The 21,002-nt window shown below is 47.2% G+C and overlaps 1 protein-coding gene across 1 annotated transcript in view; it reads right to left on the bottom strand.

The window, feature by feature from the left end:
- The window catches only part of LOC134983936 (zinc finger protein OZF-like), a 61,150-nt gene that overhangs the window by 13,721 nt on the left and 26,427 nt on the right, over nucleotides 1-21,002 (bottom strand). The window contains exon 5 of the mRNA XM_063949546.1: nucleotides 16,734-17,040. Within this exon, the coding sequence (XP_063805616.1) occupies nucleotides 16,734-17,040 (307 nt within the window). The remainder of the gene's footprint in view (nucleotides 1-16,733; nucleotides 17,041-21,002) is intronic.

The following is a 21,002-nucleotide window of genomic DNA, read 5'->3' as shown; positions in this document are numbered from 1 at the left end:
ATCAACACCGGCTGACCCTGAAGCAGGGGTTTTGCCAGGCTTAGAGCATTGTAAATCGCTCTTAGCTCCAGTATATTTATGTGAAGAGACATCTCCAGGCTTGACCATACTCCCTGGAAGTTTCTTCCTTGTGTGACCGCTCCCCAGCCTCTCAGACTGGCATCCGTGGTCACCAGGACCCAGTCCTATATGCCGAATCTGCGGCCTTCTAACAGATGAGCACTCTGCAACCACCACAGAAGAGACACCCTTGTCCGTGGCGATAAGGTTATCCGCTGATGCATCTGCAGATGCGATCCGGACCATTTGTCCAGCAGATCCCACTGAAAAGTTCGTGCGTGGAATCTGCCGAATGGGATTGCTTCGTAAGAAGCCACCATCTTTCCCAGGACTCTTGTGCATTGATGCACAGACACTTTTCCTGGTTTTAGGAGGTTCCTGACAAGTTCGGATAACTCCTTGGCTTTCTCCTCCGGAAGAAACACCTTTTTCTGAACCGTGTCCAGAATCATTCCCAGGAACAGCAGACGTGTTGTCGGGGTCAACTGAGATTTTGGAAAATTCAGAATCCACCCGTGTTGTTGCAGCACTACTTGGGTTAGTGCTACTCCGTCCTCCAGCTGTTCTCTGGACCTTGCCCTTATCAGGAGATCGTCCAAGTAAGGGATAATTAATACGCCTCTTCTTCGCAGAAGAATCATCATTTCGACCATTACCTTGGTAAAGACCCGAGGTGCCGTGGACAATCCAAACGGCAGCGTCTGAAACTGATAATGACAGTTTTGCACCACGAACCTGAGGTACCCTTGATGTGAAGGGCAAATTGGGACATGCAGGTAAGCATCTTTTATGTCCAGGGACACCATAAAGTCCCCTTCTTCCAGATTCGCTATCACTGCTCTGAGTGATTCCATCTTGAACTTGAATTTTTGTATGTACAGGTTCAAAGATTTCAGATTTAGAATAGGTCTTACCGAGCCGTCCGGCTTCGGTACCACAAATAGCGTGGAGTAATACCCCTTTTCCTGTTGTAGGAGGGGTACCTTGACTATCACCTGCTGAGAAAACAGCTTGTGAATGGCTTCCAATACCGTCGCCCTGTCTGAGGGAGACGTTGGCAAAGCAGACTTTAGGAACCGGCGAGGGGGAGACTTCTCGAATTCCAACCTGTAACCCTGAGATACTACCTGCAGGATCCAGGGGTCCACCTGTGAGCAAGCCCACTGCGCGCTGAAATTCTTGAGTCGACCCCCCACCGTTCCTGAGTCCGCTTGTAAAGCCCCAGCGTCATGCTGAGGGCTTTGCAGAACCCGCGGAGGGCTTCTGTTCCTGGGAAGGAGCTGCTTGCTGCCCTCTCTTACCCTTTCCTCTGCCTCGGGGCAGACATGACTGTCCTTTTGCCCGCTTCTTATAGGACCGAAAGGACTGCGGCTGAAAAGACGGTGTCTTTTTCTGTTGGGAGGGGGTCTGAGGTAAAAAGGTGGATTTCCCGGCAGTTGCCGTGGCCACCAAATCCGATAGACCGACGCCAAATAATTCCTCCCCTTTATACGGCAATACTTCCATATGCCGTTTGGAATCCGCATCACCTGACCACTGTCGTGTCCATAAACTTCTTCTGGCAGATATGGACATCGCACTTACTCTCGATGCCAGAGTGCAAATATCCCTCTGAGCATCTCGCATATAAAGAAAAGCATCCTTTAATTGCTCTAAAGTCTGTAAAATACTGTCCCTATCCAGGGTATCAATATTTTCAGTCAGGGAATCCGACCAGACCACCCCAGCACTGCACATCCAGGCTGAGGCGATGGCTGGTCGCAGTATAACACCAGTATGTGTGTATATACTTTTTAGGGTAGTTTCCAGCCTCCTATCAGCTGGACCCTTGAGGGCGGCCGTATCAGGAGACGGTAACGCCACTTGTTTTGATAAGCGTGTGAGCGCCTTATCCACCTTAGGGGGTGTTTCCCAGCGCGCCCTAACCTCTGGCGGGAAAGGGTATAATGCCAATAACTTTTTTGAAATTAGCACTTTTCTATCTGGGTTAACCCACGCTTCATCACATACATCATTCAATTCCTCTGATTCAGGAAAACTACAGGTAGTTTTTTCACCCCCCACATAATACCCCTTTTTGTGGTACTTGTAGTATCAGATATATGCAAAGCCTCCTTCATTGCCGTGATCATATAACGTGTGGCCCTACTGGAAAATACGTTTGTTTCTTCACCGTCGACACTAGATTCAGTGTCCGTATCTGGGTCTGTGTCGACCGACTGAGGTAAAGGGCGTTTTACAGCCCCTGACGGTGTCTGAGACGCCTGGGCAGGTACTAACTGGTTTTCCGGCCGTCTCATGTCGTCAACTGATTTTTGTAATGTGCTGATATTATCACGTAATTCCATAAACAAAGCCATCCATTCCGGTGTCGACTCCCTGGGGGGTGACATCATTACCGGCAATTGCTCTGCCTCCACACCAACATCGTCCTCATACATGTCGACACACACGTACCGACACACAGCAGACACACAGGGAATGCTCTATTGAAGACAGGACCCCACTAGCCCTTTGGGGAGACAGAGGGAGAGTTTGCCAGCACACACCCAAGCGCTATAATATATATGGGAACAACCCTATATAAGTGTTGTATCCTTATAGCAGCTTAAATATAGTAATATCGCCAAAAAAAGTGCCCCCCCTCTCTGTTTTACCCTGTTTCTGTAGTGCAGTGCAGGGGAGAGTCCTGGGAGCCTTCCTCACAGCGGAGCTGAGCAGGAAAATGGCGCTGTGTGCTGAGGAGAATAAGCCCCGCCCCCTATTTCGGCGGGCTCTTCTCCGGAGTTTGTGAGATCTGGCAGGGGTTAAATACATCCATATAGCCTCAAGGGCTATATGTGATGTATTTTTTAGCCATAAAAAGGTATTATACATTGCTGCCCAGGGCGCCCCCCCAGCGCCCTGCACCCTCCGTGACCGCTGTGTGAAGTGTGCTGACAACAATGGCGCACAGCTGCAGTGCTGTGCGCTACCTCAGGAAGACTGAAAAGTCTTCTGCCGCCTGCTTCTGGACCTCTTCCATCTTCGGCATCTGCAAGGGGGGTCGGCGGCGCGGCTCCGGACTCCATGGCTGGGCCTGTGTTCGATCCCTCTGGAGCTAATGGTGTCCAGTAGCCTAAGAAGCCAATCCATCCTGCACGCAGGTGAGTTGACTTCTCTCCCCTAAGTCCCTCGATGCAGTGAGCCTGTTGCCAGCAGGACTCACTGAAAATAAAAAACCTAAAAACTTTTTCTAAGCAGCTCTTTAGGAGAGCCACCTAGATTGCACCCTGCTCGGACGGGCACAAAAACCTAACTGAGGCTTGGAGGAGGGTCATAGGGGGAGGAGCCAGTGCACACCACCTGATCCTAAAGCTTTATTTTTGTGCCCTGTCTCCTGCGGAGCCGCTAATCCCCATGGTCCTGACGGAGTCCCCAGCATCCACTAGGACGTTAGAGAAATAGATTTTAACGTAGTCTCTAACTTGCGGTCTGCCGGCTCCTTTAGTGAAGCCGTCCCAGGTGCAGGGAGCATCACCTTTTTAGTTAAACGTGACAGGGCACTGTCTAGAACGGGGGGTGACTCCCATCTTTTCCTGACCTCTGCTGGGAAAGGATAAGCAACCTGAATTCTTTTGGGAATCTGAAATTTCTTTTCAGGGTTTGCCCAAACTCCCTCAAAGAGAGTATTTAGCTTGTGAGGAGGAGGGAAAGTTACGTTAAAAATAAGCCTTCTCCTGAGGTAAAGGAGGGACTTCCGTAACTTCTAAGACCTCCTTTATAGCAACAATCATATATTGAATGCTTTTTGCCAATTTAGGATCTATTTACCTGGAATCATTAGTGTCAACACAGGAATCAGAGTCCGTGTCGGTATCAGTTTGTACTATTTGTGCAAATGGCCTCTTATGTGACCCAGAGTGATCCCCTGTGGATGATAAGGCAGAACTATGAAAAATCACATCTTCCACTGATTTTGTCCAGTTTTCTACAGGAGACTCAGACGTATCCAATCTCTTACTAATATGATTCACACTATCACGTAATTCTTTCACCCATTCAGGCTCGTGGTGTGCCGGCAGCGGCACCACATTACAACTCTGTGTCCCCAAATTGGCTCCCTCTGGGGAAGAGCTCCCTGACATGTCACACACGTGCACAACCACACCACAGACACTCCGGGACTTATAGGGGACAGACCCACAGTAAAATCTGTCAGGACACAGAAAGGATTTGCAAACTCACAACCCAGCGCTAGTGATAAAAACCCTGTGCAACACAAAACTGCTCACAGACCTGTAGCGCTTTTATAATGATAAATTCACAATACAGCACCAATATATACTGTGCCCTCCCCCCTCCGTTTTGCACCCTGATACTTGTTCAGAAGCGGAGGAGGACCAGCGTTCTTCTCTGCAGCTTACTGGAAGAGAAAATGGTGCTGAGCAGTGTGCTGGCTGACTGAGGAGGAAGCCCCGCCCCCGCAATCGCGCGTTTCTCCTAAGCAAATTTCAATACAAATTTTTATACTGGCGGGGGTAGGACTGTGCCTCAGCAACTTATGTCCTCTTTTCAGCCAGTTTTTATTAGGTTTCATGCTGCCCAGGGTGCCCTCCCCCCCGTGCCCTGCACCCTACTGTGCCTGTGTTGAAGGGTAGCATGGCGCGCAGCGTTCCCACCCGCTGCGCAGTACCTTTTAGCCGTCACGATGACTGAAGATCTCTCTTCTGTACACTCACCTGTCTTCTGGCTCTGTAAGGGGGGTGACGGCGTGCTGTGGGAGTGAGCGCATAGCCGCAGCTAGTGTTAAGTACCCTTCAGGAGCTAGTGGTGTCCTGTCAGCCATAAGCAGAGCCATGGAACTATTCAGGAATTTGTTCCTACTTCTGCCCCCTAAGTCCCACGAAGCAGCAGTCCTCCCTGAAAATAAAAAACCTAACAAAGTCTTTCAGAGAAACTCAGTAGAGCTCCCCTGGAGTGCATCCAGTCTGCCTGGGCACATTTTCTAAATTGAGGTCTGGAGGAGGGGCATAGAGGGAGGAGCCAGTTCACACCCTTGAAAAGTCTTAAAGTGCCCATGGCTCCTGCGGAACCGTCTATACCCCGTGGTACTGAAGTGGACCCCAGCATCCTCTAGGACGTATGAGAAAATATGATATACATATAGTGTGCTCCCGCTCAGGAAGTACAAAGTGTGTTAGACACCCACAAGGACTAATGTTGCATTCCACTGTTCTAGATTCATGTCCATCACAGGTAGAGGAAATGATCTCACAGATACCAGGTTCCCTATGAACTTAGGATGGACAGGACGCTGGATTGATGGCTGGGATAGTCCCAGTAGTGATACAACAAACACAAACTTTAAAGGGGAAGTAGACCAAATAGAGAATTAATTCCCCGTAGTGCCCAATCCAGCTGTCATTTTAATAAAATCCTCTTCACCTCTACAAAACTTATCTGTTACCAACCTCTAATTGTTTTTCTTCACAGTTTCCCCTCCATCTTTTACGTTCACCTACAGGAGGGTACAATACATGGATCCGATTACAGTTAATGCACCACATGCCTTATCGGTCTTTCAGAGTGCTGCCCGAACCGGATATATCTCTCCAGCACGATGGCACCAGTATTACTGCAGTGTGCCTTGTCATGCACAAAGGGTGAAGAATGAGAATACTGGTGAAGGGAAATTGTGTACAGACATTGATATGCATGATGGTGTGACAGCTCGTTGGTGAACGCAAACCTGACATTTTCTTTTTTTTCTCTTCTTTTCTCTCTCCTCTAGAGAGATGTTTTTTTTTACCCTACACAACAAATACATAACAGTTAAATCAAAATGCAAAATTTGTGTTCCCTACAGGAGAAGGCTGTCTGGAAGGCGAAGGGATATGGTCAGGAGACCTCAGGACTTTGGAGAGATGGATACGGTAAGCCAGTGGCCCCCAGGGCATATCTCCCAAGCCTAGCTGAGGCGGCACACGGTCCGACTCATCTGGGCAAGGAAGTTATGTGCAAGTTGGTAAGAGCTTACTGGAGTGCACCAGGGCTCTCTTCTCATGCAGGTAAGAAAGCAATGACATGTCTTACTTGCTTGAGGAGAATATTGGTAAGACAATACCAACGGAGCCATCCGATATCCCTCCTACAGACGGACCTATCCAGGTAATACAAAATCAACTTCATACAGTTACCACCCTGTAGAAATTGAATGTATTAATATGTACCGATGTCTTTTCGAACTGGGTAGAAGCATTCCCTGCTGCCACAAATACTGCCGTGTTCACAGCAAGAAAATCGTGCAGGAATTTGTGTGTAGGTATGGTATCCCTAGAATGATTGAAAGTGATAGGGGTACCCATTTTACAGGTGAAGTCTTTCAGGTCATGTGCAAACTGATGGGCATTAATAGTAAGCTGCATACTCCATACCGGCCACAGGCAAGTGCGAAGGTGGAGAGAATGAACAGCACTATTAAGAACAAGCTGAGCAAAGTGATGGCTGAAACTGGACTGTTGTGGCCAGAAGCACTGCCACTAATGTTGTATAGCATCAGAACCACTCCCAGGCCACCCTTAACTTATCTCCCTTCGAAGTTCTTTTTGGATGACAACTCCATGTAATGATAGACCCCCAGGATGATTTGAAGTGCAAAAATGAGATGACTGTGCAGTATTTGGTTAGGATGAGCCAGCAACTGAGAAACCAGCAAAGGAATCTAAAACTGTCGATTCCTGACCTATCAAACCGTAATTGTCATGACAATGAACCTGGGGATTATGTGATGATTCGAAATTTTCTACGCTCAGGTTGCCTCATTGACAGGTGGGAAAGACCGTATCAAGTCTTGTTGACCAGCACGACAGCACTAAAGGTCGCCGAGAGACTTGGGTCCACTCGTCCCACTGCAAGAAAGTCGCTGACCCGGAGAAAACTCGTGACAAAGAGAAAGGTGAAGAGAACGTCGTATCACTAGAGAATCTATTCCGGGAAAGCTGAGAGGCAGGACTGTTGGACGGCACCTGAGCGTGGAGAACAACAAAATCAAGGACAGTTGTTGGAACATTTGTCTTTTTTTCACCGCCCGCCACACTGCATTCTTTTTTTTGTCCCCTTTCCTATCTTTGCTCAACTAAATAGATCCACACCTAGAGACTGTGTTCCGGCTTTTTCTTGTGATTCTGTTTTTGATCAGGACAATTTGTTTTTGTGAGGGCCCCCCGAGACGTCGAGCAAGGATCTGGAATGGGTTCTGATGGGAGAGTATGGATTCGTAGGACCCCAGGATCAGCGCATCACTTTGGAAAAAGCTGTTATCAGTAAGAGATTTGGTAGTCACGGAGCTCGGAGGCAATGTGAGGGGTTATTGTCTGATGAATACTGCATATGTGCGCACTGCAATAACATAGGTGAAGATGGGTGCATCCAGAGATGTCAGTCAAACGATAATATCGACATGAGCGGACATCCTTTGAGTGATTACCACTCATTAGTGGGTACGGTCTTAAACCAAACAAAATGCTGGGTGTGCTCACAAGTACCTCAAGGACAGAGTAAGTCGGGATTAGTGCCATACCCTTTAACAATGGATGAGGTACTCAAATTACGGGGGGGGGGGGGGGGGGGGGGGGAGACCGGTGGACAATGTAGATAGGTCACTATTGTGCTTTAACGTGTCCAATTTCCGGAAACCAGGAAATTGGGATATGACATGGAATAACCAGACAATTACCTTCTCACATAGAGCTGATAAAGTACCCATCAACTCTGAACTTATACGTAGGATAGCCACAAGTGGGAGGTACTTCCGATACAGGTATACACGTGGGACCAAAACCAGGTGGGCTGGAAAAGTGTTGCCGGGGTATTGTGCCCACATCATCCGGCCCGATACTTGTACTGAGCAAATGAGAGAACTGGGGACCGGTTTCTTTATAAGAAAAATCTGTGATATGGTTTTGTTGCATTTTGTCCCTTATGTTCTTCTAGATGATGCCTACTTCATATGTGGAAGGAAAGCGTACAAGTGGCTTACTCCGAGCTCTGAAGGGTTGTGTTATATTGGGAGAGTACTACCAGAGGTTATGACCATTGCACACCACAAAATGAAAGACATTCACTGCAACGCTCAGACTCCTTATACTCACACACATTATGAACACATTGTCAAGAGACACCTTATAGATAAGACAAAGCACGCAGCCTCTGATTTGATCCATGAATCCACCGGGATTCAAATTCTTCTCGCATTAGATATCACCCGTACTGCCAGAGGATTATAAATTATAGGTACATCCATGCGCTGGTGAACTTGATAGATAATATCACCGAGATGTATGAGGCCACCTTCAGGTATACGGATAGGGAGCTGCAAGCCTACAAGAAGGAACTGGTCCAGCACAGGATGGTCTTGAATTACGTCACGGCTGTGACAGGTGGGTACTGTGTTACTCTTGCGTTACGAACAGCACCGAAGACCCAACGGAGATCATCGATCAAAAGATGGACGAGATCTTGCAGTTGAAGTGGGAGTTCAGAAGGAAACAAAACCTTACCTTGATGGCTGTGGGTAATGAATTGGCCTCATGATTGAACCCACTCAAATGGTTCTCTGGGTAAGGAGAGTGGGTGCAAAATGTGATTGCAAGTGTGGGAAAGTTTCTCCTCTGTATCCTGGGTATAGTCATAATTATTGGTCTGATATTCAGATGTGTTCGAATTTTGACGCAGCGCAAACACAGGACAAATTTGATGTCTAATGAGCGAGGGCGTTGTAACAGCGGCAGATTTTATTTATGACCCGACCGTAGAAACAGTGCTGTGATAAGGATTGTAAATGAATTTCATGGCCTGTTTCTTTCACCATTTTTCTGTTTTCCGCTCTACCCAGAGACAACCGACCGGAATAGACTTCAGTATACCCAAATTTATGTAAATGTATTTTTATGTGTCTTACCCTCATCTCTGCAATCTTCAGTTAATGACACATATAGTCGATAAATGTTATCCACACATAATAGCATACACATGTCTCCCCCACATGTATCATCAGATAAATGTGCTCCCCATTTGTTATTATAAGAATCCGGACAAGGTGAGGGCTAATGGCCTTTGCCTAGAAAGAGTTCGGTAGTGTTTGTTTGTCCATGTACAGACCCTAAATACGGGATGAGGATTTAATATATACTTCGTAGTACCCAGTAGCTTAATTAGAACATATACGGCACGATGATGCATGCCCCTCAGACATTTACTCATACTTACACAGTTTTTCCTATCCCACTAGGCTATACATTTCCCACCTACAACTCTTCCCCTGTTAACCGAAATTTTGGACATATTGTAAATGCAATATTTTCAGTATTATTAGTTATGTGTGGCAGTTATTGTTTACTGCCAAAGGGTGGACTTTTGAAGTCGAAAATATTATACCCACATGCATTCGTGCATGTTCTGCCGTGCGTGCGCATGCCCGCAGGTTGTGTATATTGGTTCAGAAAGTCCTGCGTAATAACGCATGGTATGAGTAAATACGGTAGCATATGCATTCGCATGGAAAAGCCACAAAGATATATCTGATATTTAATCCACATAGTGCATAATTTACACATAGCATACACACACCACATCAGCAAGTTACATTTGCTTTGGAAGTATAACAACAGAGGGATTCAACTTTACAGGATATGAGAGTACAGAATTAGGTTAGGATGTGGTGTTTGGTATCCAGATGTACAGTATTTCAAGGGCAATATTCTGATGACAGTTTGCATAGATATGCGCAGGAATACATTATTATCACAATGTATTTACTGTACTCCTGATATTCGGCAGGAACCCAGTGGAGGACACCTGCAAGTGCACCTGGACCAGGCATCGCCCACCTATTCAAACCGACCTATGACCCCTCATGTATTGTAAATGACCAGCCCTTTGACCTATGAAAGAAGAGATTACAGTTTCCTTTGTTTCATGCTTTGGATCACTGTATAAGAGCCAAGCTTCCTGGCCAGGCTCAGTCTATTCTCTGAAGGTCATCTTTCCAGATTGACTGAGGACCGGATCCGGGTGGCGCAGGCGAACAAACTTATGTATCCATTGGTTGTAGCCTTTTCTCTTGTATTTCTCGGTGAACCCCCTTTTAAGTAAATATTTGTTGCTGCGTTGGACCACAACATAACATATACAATTGGTGTCGCATTCCTTTCCTGTTAGGGGTTTAAAGTGTATTCGGCCGCACGTGTAGCTACTTTGTGCTTACAGCGTGACGGCATGCTTACGCAACGTGCACGCATTTCATAGAGGTTTATCACACACACGCTTAGTGGTCGCAGCGGCCTGAACACTTGTGTATTCAAGTATTGCTTTTTCCTGTAAGCTAAACAAACTTAACAATCTGTAGTCAGGAGGCCCAGAGAATCAAGCAAGAAAATCCCGGCTGCTCAAGCTCGTCGGAGGAGTAAATTGCGTCAGCCAGGACTGCCAGGAAATATAGAGAGACGACTGGTGTGAAGCCCATGCTAGGATCCTGGAGGGCAGCACATTGGAGGTCCCTAGTGACCAAATATCAGGATCTGAGTTTTTCAGTGGCTGCAGAGCTGGAAAACAGGCCACATTCATAGTCTTCTCCCTGGTGGCCACACAGAGGTCTGTCTTGTGGTAGTCACTTCCAAAAAAGCCCAGTTTATGATCGGAGGACTTTCTCAACATAAAAAGACAATACTGAGAGCCCCAAAACTCAGCAATGAGTGAGCATGCTGGAGAAGATAACCTTTCTTTCCCTAAAAAAAACAAATCCCAACTGATCCCAGTGAATAATGGGTGGAAGGGAAGGGCGTATCCAGTTTCTTATGATTATGGCAAAACCATTTCTGATCCACAACTAGAAGTGAGATGGGACAGTGTCTCCTGGAGAACAATAGATACTGGCCCTCATTAGGTATCACTGTAATGACAGGAGACGCCTGAGCCAGGCTCCCTCATCTACAGCTGGGAAGATTACAGAATATGAAGTGTCACAGTGCTCTGGAACCCGGTGGTCACTTACTGGGTCTGGCAGCACTGGTCTACTAGTCGGGTGCAGGTGTGGAGTCGCCGGTGCCTACTGCTGAAGTCTCCAGCTTCTCCATGGCGTCCTCTGGCTGCAGTCTCTGCTATGTGGCCCACAACATGTATTCCACTGGTAATCTTTTGTTACGAGATTTTCTGAAAAATCTCTACACCAGAGTCAAGAACCAAGAGAATAATCAAGCCCAGATTAGGCAGTACAGGTGATGCTACCTCCTGCAGTGCCTGATCAAGCTGCAGGAGCTGTCACACCATTATGGATCCTGAATTCATCAATTTGCACTTGGAAGGGTGTACTCCACAGCATCAGGTATATTGCAACTGACACAAGGCACCCAGTCCGTAAGATGATATGCGGTGCAGTTCAGAACACTTGCCTCATGCAAGGGCTATGGGAGTGGGTTAAGGATAAACTGGCATCCAGAAAACTGGCGACATTCCTGATACCTTTATTTATCTGGGTAGACCTCCGCTATAAAGAAAGAGTGCAGGAAAGGGATGGTTTAGTTTTAAGCTAGCTCTATATTTCAGGACTCCTGTTATACCTTCTGAAGAACCCATGCAGGTTGGGAAGTCATGTCTCCCTGCCGAAGAGAGGGAAAGGAGATCCAAGAATAAGATGTGCTTATACTGTGGTGAACTAAGTCACATTCTTACTGGCTGCCCCAAGCATCTGGGAAATGAGAGGAACTGAATGAGGGGTGGTCAGACTAGGTGGATTCCAATAGACCCCAAAATAAAACACTTCATCACAGTTTTCTACTGATATGACCTTAGTGTGGGAGAAATCTTCCAAAACACTCAAGGCCTTCATGGTGCAGATGCCAATTTTTTTTATCATGGCCAAGAAAGTTCAGGCATTTGGAATTGCTAGTGTGCCTCTGCAGACTCCACTCTATCATCGGAGTGGATGGGAATAAACTTCCTAGAGCTACCATCTGCTCCCAAACTACAGAAGTAACCATGCAGGTTGGTGCCCACAGGGAGTTCATTTCCTCCTATAAACTCCCGTCAGCTGAGTCTGATAGTCCTTGGCCTTCCGTGGCTATGTAAGCACACTCCCACATTAGACTTGAGTGAACTCTAAATGTGCGTAGACACTAGGCGATGTGCTCTATGACTGGTCATCGCCTAGTGTGTCTCCATCCCTGCACGCCCGACGTGGGCATATACACTGTGCGATAATGCTAGCGATTTCGCAGTGACATCATGCCGCAGCTGGCCAGTGTATGAAGCTTTGGACGATGAGTCCAAATTGAGCTGCATGCACGGCTGACACCAAGGGTCGTTAACGACACGTGGGGCCACGCGTCGGCCATCGTCAGCAGCATACACACTATAGCAGGCATGTCCAAAACTGCGGCCTTCCAGCTGTTGTGAAACAACATATCCCAGCATGCCCTGACACAATTTTGCTGTCAGAGAATGCTAAAGCTGTGTCAGGGCATGCTGGGATATGTCGTTTCTCAACAGCTGGAGGGCCGCAGTTTGGACATGCGTGCACTATAGTAAGCGATATAGCTCAGGAGGGTAAGAATGAGCTCTCTCACTTACTATATTGTGTAGTGTGTATGCACCTTAAATCTTGTCATGGGGAGTTCAGTGCCATCAGAGATGCTTGCCGACAATCAGACCTCTGCATAGAGAGTTATTCAAAATTCAACCATCTCCCAAGAGAAGCCTTTACCAGCTCCGTAATAGTCTTTCAGGGATGTTTTCAGCAAGAAGGCCGCTAAAACACTGCCTGCACATCGGTATTGGGACTGCTCTATCAATCCGTTACCTTCGAAAACGCCTTATGGAAGAGTGATTCTTCTATTGCTTCCAGAAACCCAGGCCGTGTCTGAACGTAGGTTCGTTAGAGAGGCTAAGTCAGGCAATTAAGAAGGATGGAGGTTTAAGACCTTGTATTGATTACCGGGGTCTGAATGCCATCACAGTCAATAACCGATACCCAACAGTGTTTCTTCAGTGTTTTTTCTTCCACCTACAGGAAGTCTTTCTTCCTGCAGGTGGATGCCTTTACAGTTGGGCGGTGCTTTTACAAAAACCTGAAGAAGAGGGAAAATGGTGTTCTTGTGGTTTCATTTCCAATAAGTTCTTGGCTCCGGAGATAAATTATGCAGTCAGGCATAAAGAATTATTATCCATGAAGCTGGCCCTGCAAGAGTGGCAATAACTGCTGGAGGGGGCAAAATTCCCTGTGAGTCTACACTGACCACAAGAACCTAACATACCTCAAACAGCTCAATGCCTGCCAGTTCAGGTGGTCGTTATTCTTTGATAGCTTCAACCTGGTTATCACCTACCATCCAAGAAGTAAAAACAGTACAGCTGACGCCTTGCCCCAGGTATTCAGTTCCACTGAGGGTGAAATTTGGGAGGATTAGTCGATTTTGAAACCTGCTTGCTTTGTAGCACTTACCAACAAGGTCAAAGTTCTCTGGGGAAACCATTTGTGGCACCTGAACTCCGTACTAAACTACTCCAGTGGGAACATTTACCAGGCTCCACCGGTCACACAGGGGTGAAGAGAACCTTGCAACTAATCCTCAGGTATTATACGTTGAGAAGTCAAGGATTTTGTGACAGCCTGTCCACATCTACGCTCAACACAAGATTTCACTGCACTCTTCCACAAGTTCCTTGCTTCCACTACCAATGCCAACATCTCCACAGACTTCATTACAGATCTACCTTTCTGACAAGAGTTCCATACAATCTTGGTAGTGGTGGATAAATTCTCCAAGGCCGCTCACTTTGTTCCATTAAAGGGTTTACCTTCAGTTCCAAAACTGTCAGAAGCATTCATAAGGGAGATTTTTAGGTGGCATGGGTGCCCCAAGAACATGGTCAATTAAGTATTGGAGGGTTCTATGCAAGTGCTTTGATATCAACCAGAGCATCTCATCAGCCTACCAACCTCAGAGTTGGACAGATGGAGCGAATAAATAAAAACATTTATGCCAACCAGGATGACTGGGTCTCACGTAATAGTGAGACCCAGTCATCCTGGTTGGCATAAATGTTAAATTGGGTTAAATTCATCCACAATATTTTCCACAAGACTTCTGGTCACTCTTCGTTCTTCATCCAGTAAGGATTGCATTCTGTTCTACCAGAACTACCAGCCTACTGGTCCCAGCTGTCCACGATACCATGAACTTCTTCCTCAACACGTTTTAAGAGAAAAGGTATCTGTGCAACTTGCAGGTACAATCAATTTGCCTATAAGAGGAAGAAGGTTCCGTTGCAGAGACCTGGTGATGAACTCTGGTTATCAACTAAACATCTGTTCTTGAAGGTTCCCACCATGAAGCTCACTCCCAGATTCATTGGTCCCTTCCAGATCATTCAAGCAATCAACCCAAAGGCATATGTCGGAAACATCTTTATAAACTCAGATAATCGAGTGTATTTTACGTCTCCCTCCTCAAACTTCTAGTTCTCAGTTTTCGACACCCTACAATCCTCCTTTGGATATTCCAGTGGAGCATCAAGAGTAAGAGGTAAAATAAATCTTGGGACTCCAGAATTTCTCGAGGCTCAGTTCAATTTGTAGTGGACTGGAAAGGATATTGTCCTTAACAACGCTGTTGGGTCAGGGCTCTAGATATTCATGCTCCTCAACTCCTTCAGAAATGTCACCAGAATTTTCCTAACAAGTCATTTGTAGGGTGTTTACCCCCATCTAGGGGTGAGCACTAATGTCGCAGCACTCCAGAACCCGGTAGTCACTTACCAAGTCTGGCAGAGCTGATCTCCTGGGGCCTAATTCAGACTTGATAGCAGCAGCAAACTTTTTCTCTAACTGGCAAAACCATGTGCACTGCAGGGGGGGGGGGGGGGGGGAGATATAACATGTGCAGAGAGAGTTAGATTTGGGTGGGGTGTTCAAACCGAAATCTAAATTGCAGTGTAAAAATAAAGCAGCCAGTATTTACCCTGCACAGAAACAAAATAACCCACCCAAAACTAACTCTGTTCTAACTAGGTTATGAAAATATATGAGGCCCTACTGCACAGCTCCATCATAGATTATTACATACATAAAAACTCCCATCTGTCCCCAGGACTTTCCCTGCATCTACAGCCTGACTGCTTGTGATTGGCTGTTTGGGGAAAGCAATATCTGATTGACTAGATCAGGGCCTTATTAAGGCTTCCGGTCACCCAACCAACGTTTACGTTTGGATTAATAATAATGACAGGCATTTTACAAAGCTATATACAATACAGGGAGCACTCCGGAGATCGACACACAATACAGGCCCCAGATATGAGAAATGCTTATCTGCTGACAAACTGAACGTTTCCTGTTCTCCCCCTGCAGTTTGGTTTAGGTTACATCATTACTCACCTCCAGAGCAGGGGACGGCTACCCCGCAGTTGAGCTACTCATTACTTGCCCCTGAGTTCTGCATTCTGCAGCTCACATTCCCACTCAGTCATGTCTCTCTCTGCCTGCTTCCCCAGGGTCGTAATCCTCCTCTCACTCATTCATTCACTTCTGCCCTCACAATCAGTGCTGGACACACAGCCAGGCACAATCTCTCGGCTCGCCTCCTCTAGTAGCTCTCTATGTGGTGCGCTCCTGTAGAGGAGTTCCATCTTATAGCTTCTTGTGCTGGTCTCAAAGGCTGGCTTGCACACTCCCTCCTGGACTCCACACTAATCTCTCACAAACTACTGGCTCCACCTTCCCCTCCCTCCCAACCGCTCACTTTTCCTCCTGCTGCCGGGGGATGCAGACTGTGGCTGCACTGTTAGAGAATCCAGGAGGATGGTATGTGCAGTGTCCGCTAAGTTCCGGCACTCTAATGCGTCCTGTGGAACCCAGTCATTATTTTTGTGAACAAGTTCCCTGCCTTTATTGTCATGTAAAAGATGAGCAATAGTGTGGATGTGCCGACATGGAGCTGTAGCCAAGCATAGGGGTATATTTACTAAAGAGCGGGTTTATAGAAGTGGAGATGTTGCCCATAGCAACAAAATACTTTCTAGAAGATAAGAGTCCAAAATGTTGTCCTTTAGAAATGTGCCCCCTCAGTGTTCAGCACCCTGCCCAAAGAATTCATACAGAGAACATGATATGTGGTAGCTCAGATGGGAGAAAAAAAAATATCATGTGGTAGAGCACAAGGAGAACTCATGGGTAATGTCTCATGTCATCTCATCCTATTGATCAGTGATGGAATCACCATGGCATCATTTTCTGATGTATGAGATACACCAGAGAGTGGGGGGAGGAGACTGGTCAGATATCTGGGCTGGTAACACACAGTAACATGATGTGAGGAGGAGAGCAGGAGTATAATAGGGACTGATGGCTCCTGATGTATGAGATACACCAGAGAGTGTGGGGAGGACACTGGTCATATCTCTGGGCTGGTAACACACAGTGACATGATGTGAGGAGGAGAGCAGGAGTATAATAGGCCTGATGGCTCCTGATGTATGAGATACACCAGAGAGTCTGGGGAGGAGACTGGTCAGATCTCTGGGCTGGTAACACACAGTGACATGATGTGAGGAGGAGAGCAGGAGTATAATAGGGACGCTGTGAGGACAGAACAAGGAGAATATGTGACTTTGTTCTGTATTTAGTGATTATTACTCACCTATGCTCAGACCTGTAGGGATTTCATCCTCCTTACATGGCTGATCACCCATCACATACGTCTCTTCTTCCTCCTTTACATTTTCCACCTTAATCTCTGTCACATACATCTCTTCTTTTTCCCCTATATCTTCTGCCTTCAGATCACTAGCATACGTCTCTTCTTCTCCCTCTGTATCTTCTATCTTCATATCAGTCACATACGTCTCTTCTTCTTCCTCCTTTATATTTTCTACCTTAATATCAGTCAGATTGGTCTCTTCTTCTACCCCTAGATCTTCTGCCTTAACATTAGTCAGACCTTCACCCTAAATAACCCATATAAAAATTAAATCTTTGTAAATGCAGAATTTCATTTATTCAGAGTAATCAGGAGACTATCAGAGTATTAGACACACAATGGTTCCCAATAATTTCCCGTCTGTTTAACCCCTTGTAGTCCGTGTTCATTATTTGCACCCCCAAGATTTTTAAATCAACTGTAATGCTGAAAATAAGAATTTACTTACCGATAATTCTATTTCTCATAGTCCGTAGTGGATGCTGGGGACTCCGAAAGGACCATGGGGATAGCGGCTCCGCAGGAGACTGGGCACAAAAGTAAAAAGCTTTAAGACTAACTGGCTCCTCCCCCTATGACCCTCCTCCAAGCCTCAGTTAGGATACTGTGCCCGGACGAGCGTACACAATAAGGAAGGATTTTGAATCCCGGGTAAGACTCATACCAGCCACACCAATCACACCGTACAACTTGTGATCTGAACCCAGTTAACAGCATGATAACAGAAGGAGCCTCTGAAAAGATGGCTCACAACAACAATAACCCGATTTTTGTAACAATAACTATGTACAAGTAATGCAGACAATCCGCACTTGGGATGGGCGCCCAGCATCCACAACGGACTATGAGAAATAGAATTATCGGTAAGTATATTCTTATTTTCTCTAACGTCCTAGTGGATGCTGGGGACTCCGAAAGGACCATGGGGATTATACCAAAGCTCCCAAACGGGCGGGAGAGTGCGGATGACTCTGCAGCACCGAATGAGAGAACTCCAGGTCCTCCTCAGCCAGGGTATCAAATTTGTAGAATTTAGCAAACGTGTTTGCCCCTGACCAAGTAGCTGCTCGGCAAAGTTGTAAAGCCGAGACCCCTCGGGCAGCCGCCCAAGATGAGCCCACTTTCCGTGTGGAATGGGCTTTTACAGATTTTGGCTGTGGCAGGCCTGCCACAGAATGTGCAAGCTGAATTGTACTACAAATCCAACGAGCAATCGTCTGCTTAGAAGCAGGAGCACCCAGCTTGTTGGGTGCATACAGGATAAACAGCGAGTCAGATTTTCTGACTCCAGCCGTCCTGGAAACATACACTTTCAGGGCCCTGACCACGTCCAGCAACTTGGAATCCTCCAAGTCCCTAGTAGCCGCAGGCACCACAATAGGCTGGTTTAAGTGAAATGCTGAAACCACCTTAGGGAGAAATTGGGGACGAGTCCTCAATTCTGCCCTGTCCGTATGAAAAATTAGGTAAGGGCTTTTATAGGATAAAGCCGCCAATTCTGAGACACGCCTGGCTGAAGCCAGGGCTAACAGCATTACCACTTTCCATGTGAGATATTTTAAGTCCACAGTGGTGAGTGGTTCAAACCAATGTGATTTTAGGAATCCCAAAACTACATTGAGATCCCAAGGTGCCACTGGAGGCACAAAAGGAGGCTGTATATGCAGTACTCCCTTGACAAACGTCTGAACTTCAGGAACAGAAGCTAGTTCTTTTTCGAAGAATATTGACAGGGCCGAAATTTGAACCTTAATGGACCCTAATTTGAGGCCCATAGACAGTCCTGTTTGCAGGAAATGCAGGAATCGACCCAGTTGAAATTCCTCTGTAGGGGCCTTCCTGGCCTCGCACCACGCAACATATTTACGCCAAATACGGTGATAATGTTGTACGGTTACATCCTTCCTGGCTTTGATCAGGGTAGGGATGACTTCATCCGGAATGCCTTTTTCCTTCAGGATCCGGCGTTCAACCGCCATGCCGTCAAACGCAGCCGCGGTAAGTCTTGGAACAGACATGGTCCCTGCTGGAGCAGGTCCTTTCTTAGAGGTAGAAGCCACGGGTCTTCCGTGAGCATCTCTTGAATTTCCGGGTACCAAGTCCTTCTTGGCCAATCCGGAGCCACGAGTGTAGTCTTTACTCCTCTCCTTCTTATGATTCTCAGTACTTTTGGTATGAGAGGAAGAGGAGGGAACACATACACCGACTGGTACACCCACGGTGTTACCAGAGCGTCCACAGCTATTGCCTGAGGGTCCCTTAACCTGGCGCAATATCTGTCCAGTTTTTTGTTGAGGCGGGACGCCATCATGTCCACCTTTGGTTTTTCCCAACGGTTCACAATCATGTGGAAGACTTCTGGGTGAAGTCCCCACTCCCCCGGGTGAAGATCGTGTCTGCTGAGGAAGTCTGCTTCCCAGTTGTCCACTCCCGGAATGAACACTGCTGACAGTGCTATCACATGATTTTCCGCCCAGCGAAGAATCCTTGCCACTTCCATCATTGCCCTCCTGCTTCTTGTGCCGCCCTGTCTGTTTACGTGGGCGACTGCCGTGATGTTGTCCGACTGTATCAACACCGGCTGATCCTGAAGCAGAGGTCTTGCCTGACTTAGGGCATTGTAAATGGCCCTTAGTTCCAGGATATTTATGTGAAGTGACGTCATGCTTGACCACAAGCCCTGGAAATTTCTTCCCTGTGTGACTGCTCCCCAGCCTCTCAGGCTGGCATCCGTGGTCACCAGGACCCAATCCTGAATGCCGAATCTGCGGCCCTCTAGGAGATGAGCACTCTGTAACCACCACAGGAGAGACACCCTTGTCCTTGGAGACAGGGTTATCCGCTGATGCATTTGAAGATGCGATCCGGACCATTTGTCCAGCAGATCCCACTGAAAAGTTCTTGCGTGGAATCTGCCGAATGGAATCGCTTCGTAAGAAGCCACCATCTTTCCCAGGACCCTTGTGCATTGATGTACTGACACTTGGCCTGGTCTTAGGAGGTTCCTGACTAGGTCGGATAACTCCCTGGCTTTCTCTTCCGGGAGAAACACCTTTTTCTGTACTGTGTCCAGAATCATCCCTAGGAACAGCAGACGTGTCGTCGGAATCAGCTGCGATTTTGGAATATTTAGAATCCATCCGTGCTGTCGTAGTACTACTTGAGATAGTGCTACTCCGACCTCTAACTGTTCTCTGGACCTTGCCCTTATCAGGAGATCGTCCAAGTAAGGGATAATTAAGACGCCTTTTCTTCGAAGAAGAATCATCATTTCGGCCATTACCTTGGTAAAGACCCGGGGTGCCGTGGACAATCCAAACGGCAGCGTCTGAAACTGATAGTGACAGTTCTGTACCACAAACCTGAGGTACCCTTGGTGAGAAGGGCAAATTGGGACATGGAGGTAAGCATCCTTGATGTCCAGCGACACCATATAGTCCCCTTCTTCCAGGTTCGCTATCACTGCTCTGAATGACTCCATCTTGAACTTGAACCTTTTTATGTAAGTGTTCAAGGATTTCAGATTTAAAATGGGTCTCACCGAGCCGTCCGGCTTCGGTACCACAAACAGCGTGGAATAATACCCCTTTCCCTGTTGTAGGAGGGGTACCTTAATTATCACCTGCTGGGAATACAGCTTGTGAATGGCTTCCAATACCGCCTCCCTGTCGGGGGGAGACGTTGGTAAAGCAGACTTCAGGAACCGGCGAGGGGGAGACGTCTCGAATTCCAATTTGTACCCCTGAGATACTACCTGCAGGATCCAGGGGTCCACTTGCGAGTGAGCCCACTGCGCGCTGAAATTCTTGAGACGGGCCCCCACCGTGCCTGAGTCCGCTTGTAAGGCCCCAGCGTCATGCTGAGGACTTGGCAGAAGCGGGGGAGGGCTTCTGCTCGTGGGAAGAGGCTGTCTGCTGCAGTCTTTTTCCCCTTCCTCTGCCCCGGGGCAGATATGAGTGGCCTTTTGCCCGCTTGCCCTTATGGGGACGAAAGGACTGAGCCTGAAAAGACGGTGTCTTTTCTGCTGCGAGGTGACTTGGGGTAAAAAGGTGGATTTCCCAGCCGTTGCCGTGGCCACCAGGTCCGATAGACCGACCCCAAATAACTCCTCCCCTTTATACGGCAATATTTCCATATGCCGTTTGGAATCCGCATCCCCTGACCACTGTCGCGTCCATAATCCTCTTCTGGCAGAAATGGACATCGCAC

Source organism: Pseudophryne corroboree (genome assembly GCF_028390025.1).
Source record: "Pseudophryne corroboree isolate aPseCor3 chromosome 3 unlocalized genomic scaffold, aPseCor3.hap2 SUPER_3_unloc_3, whole genome shotgun sequence".
In the NCBI taxonomy this organism is placed as follows: domain Eukaryota; kingdom Metazoa; phylum Chordata; class Amphibia; order Anura; family Myobatrachidae; genus Pseudophryne; species Pseudophryne corroboree.
Note: the sequence above shows the minus strand (reverse complement) of the source record. Positions and strands in the feature narration are given on the sequence as shown.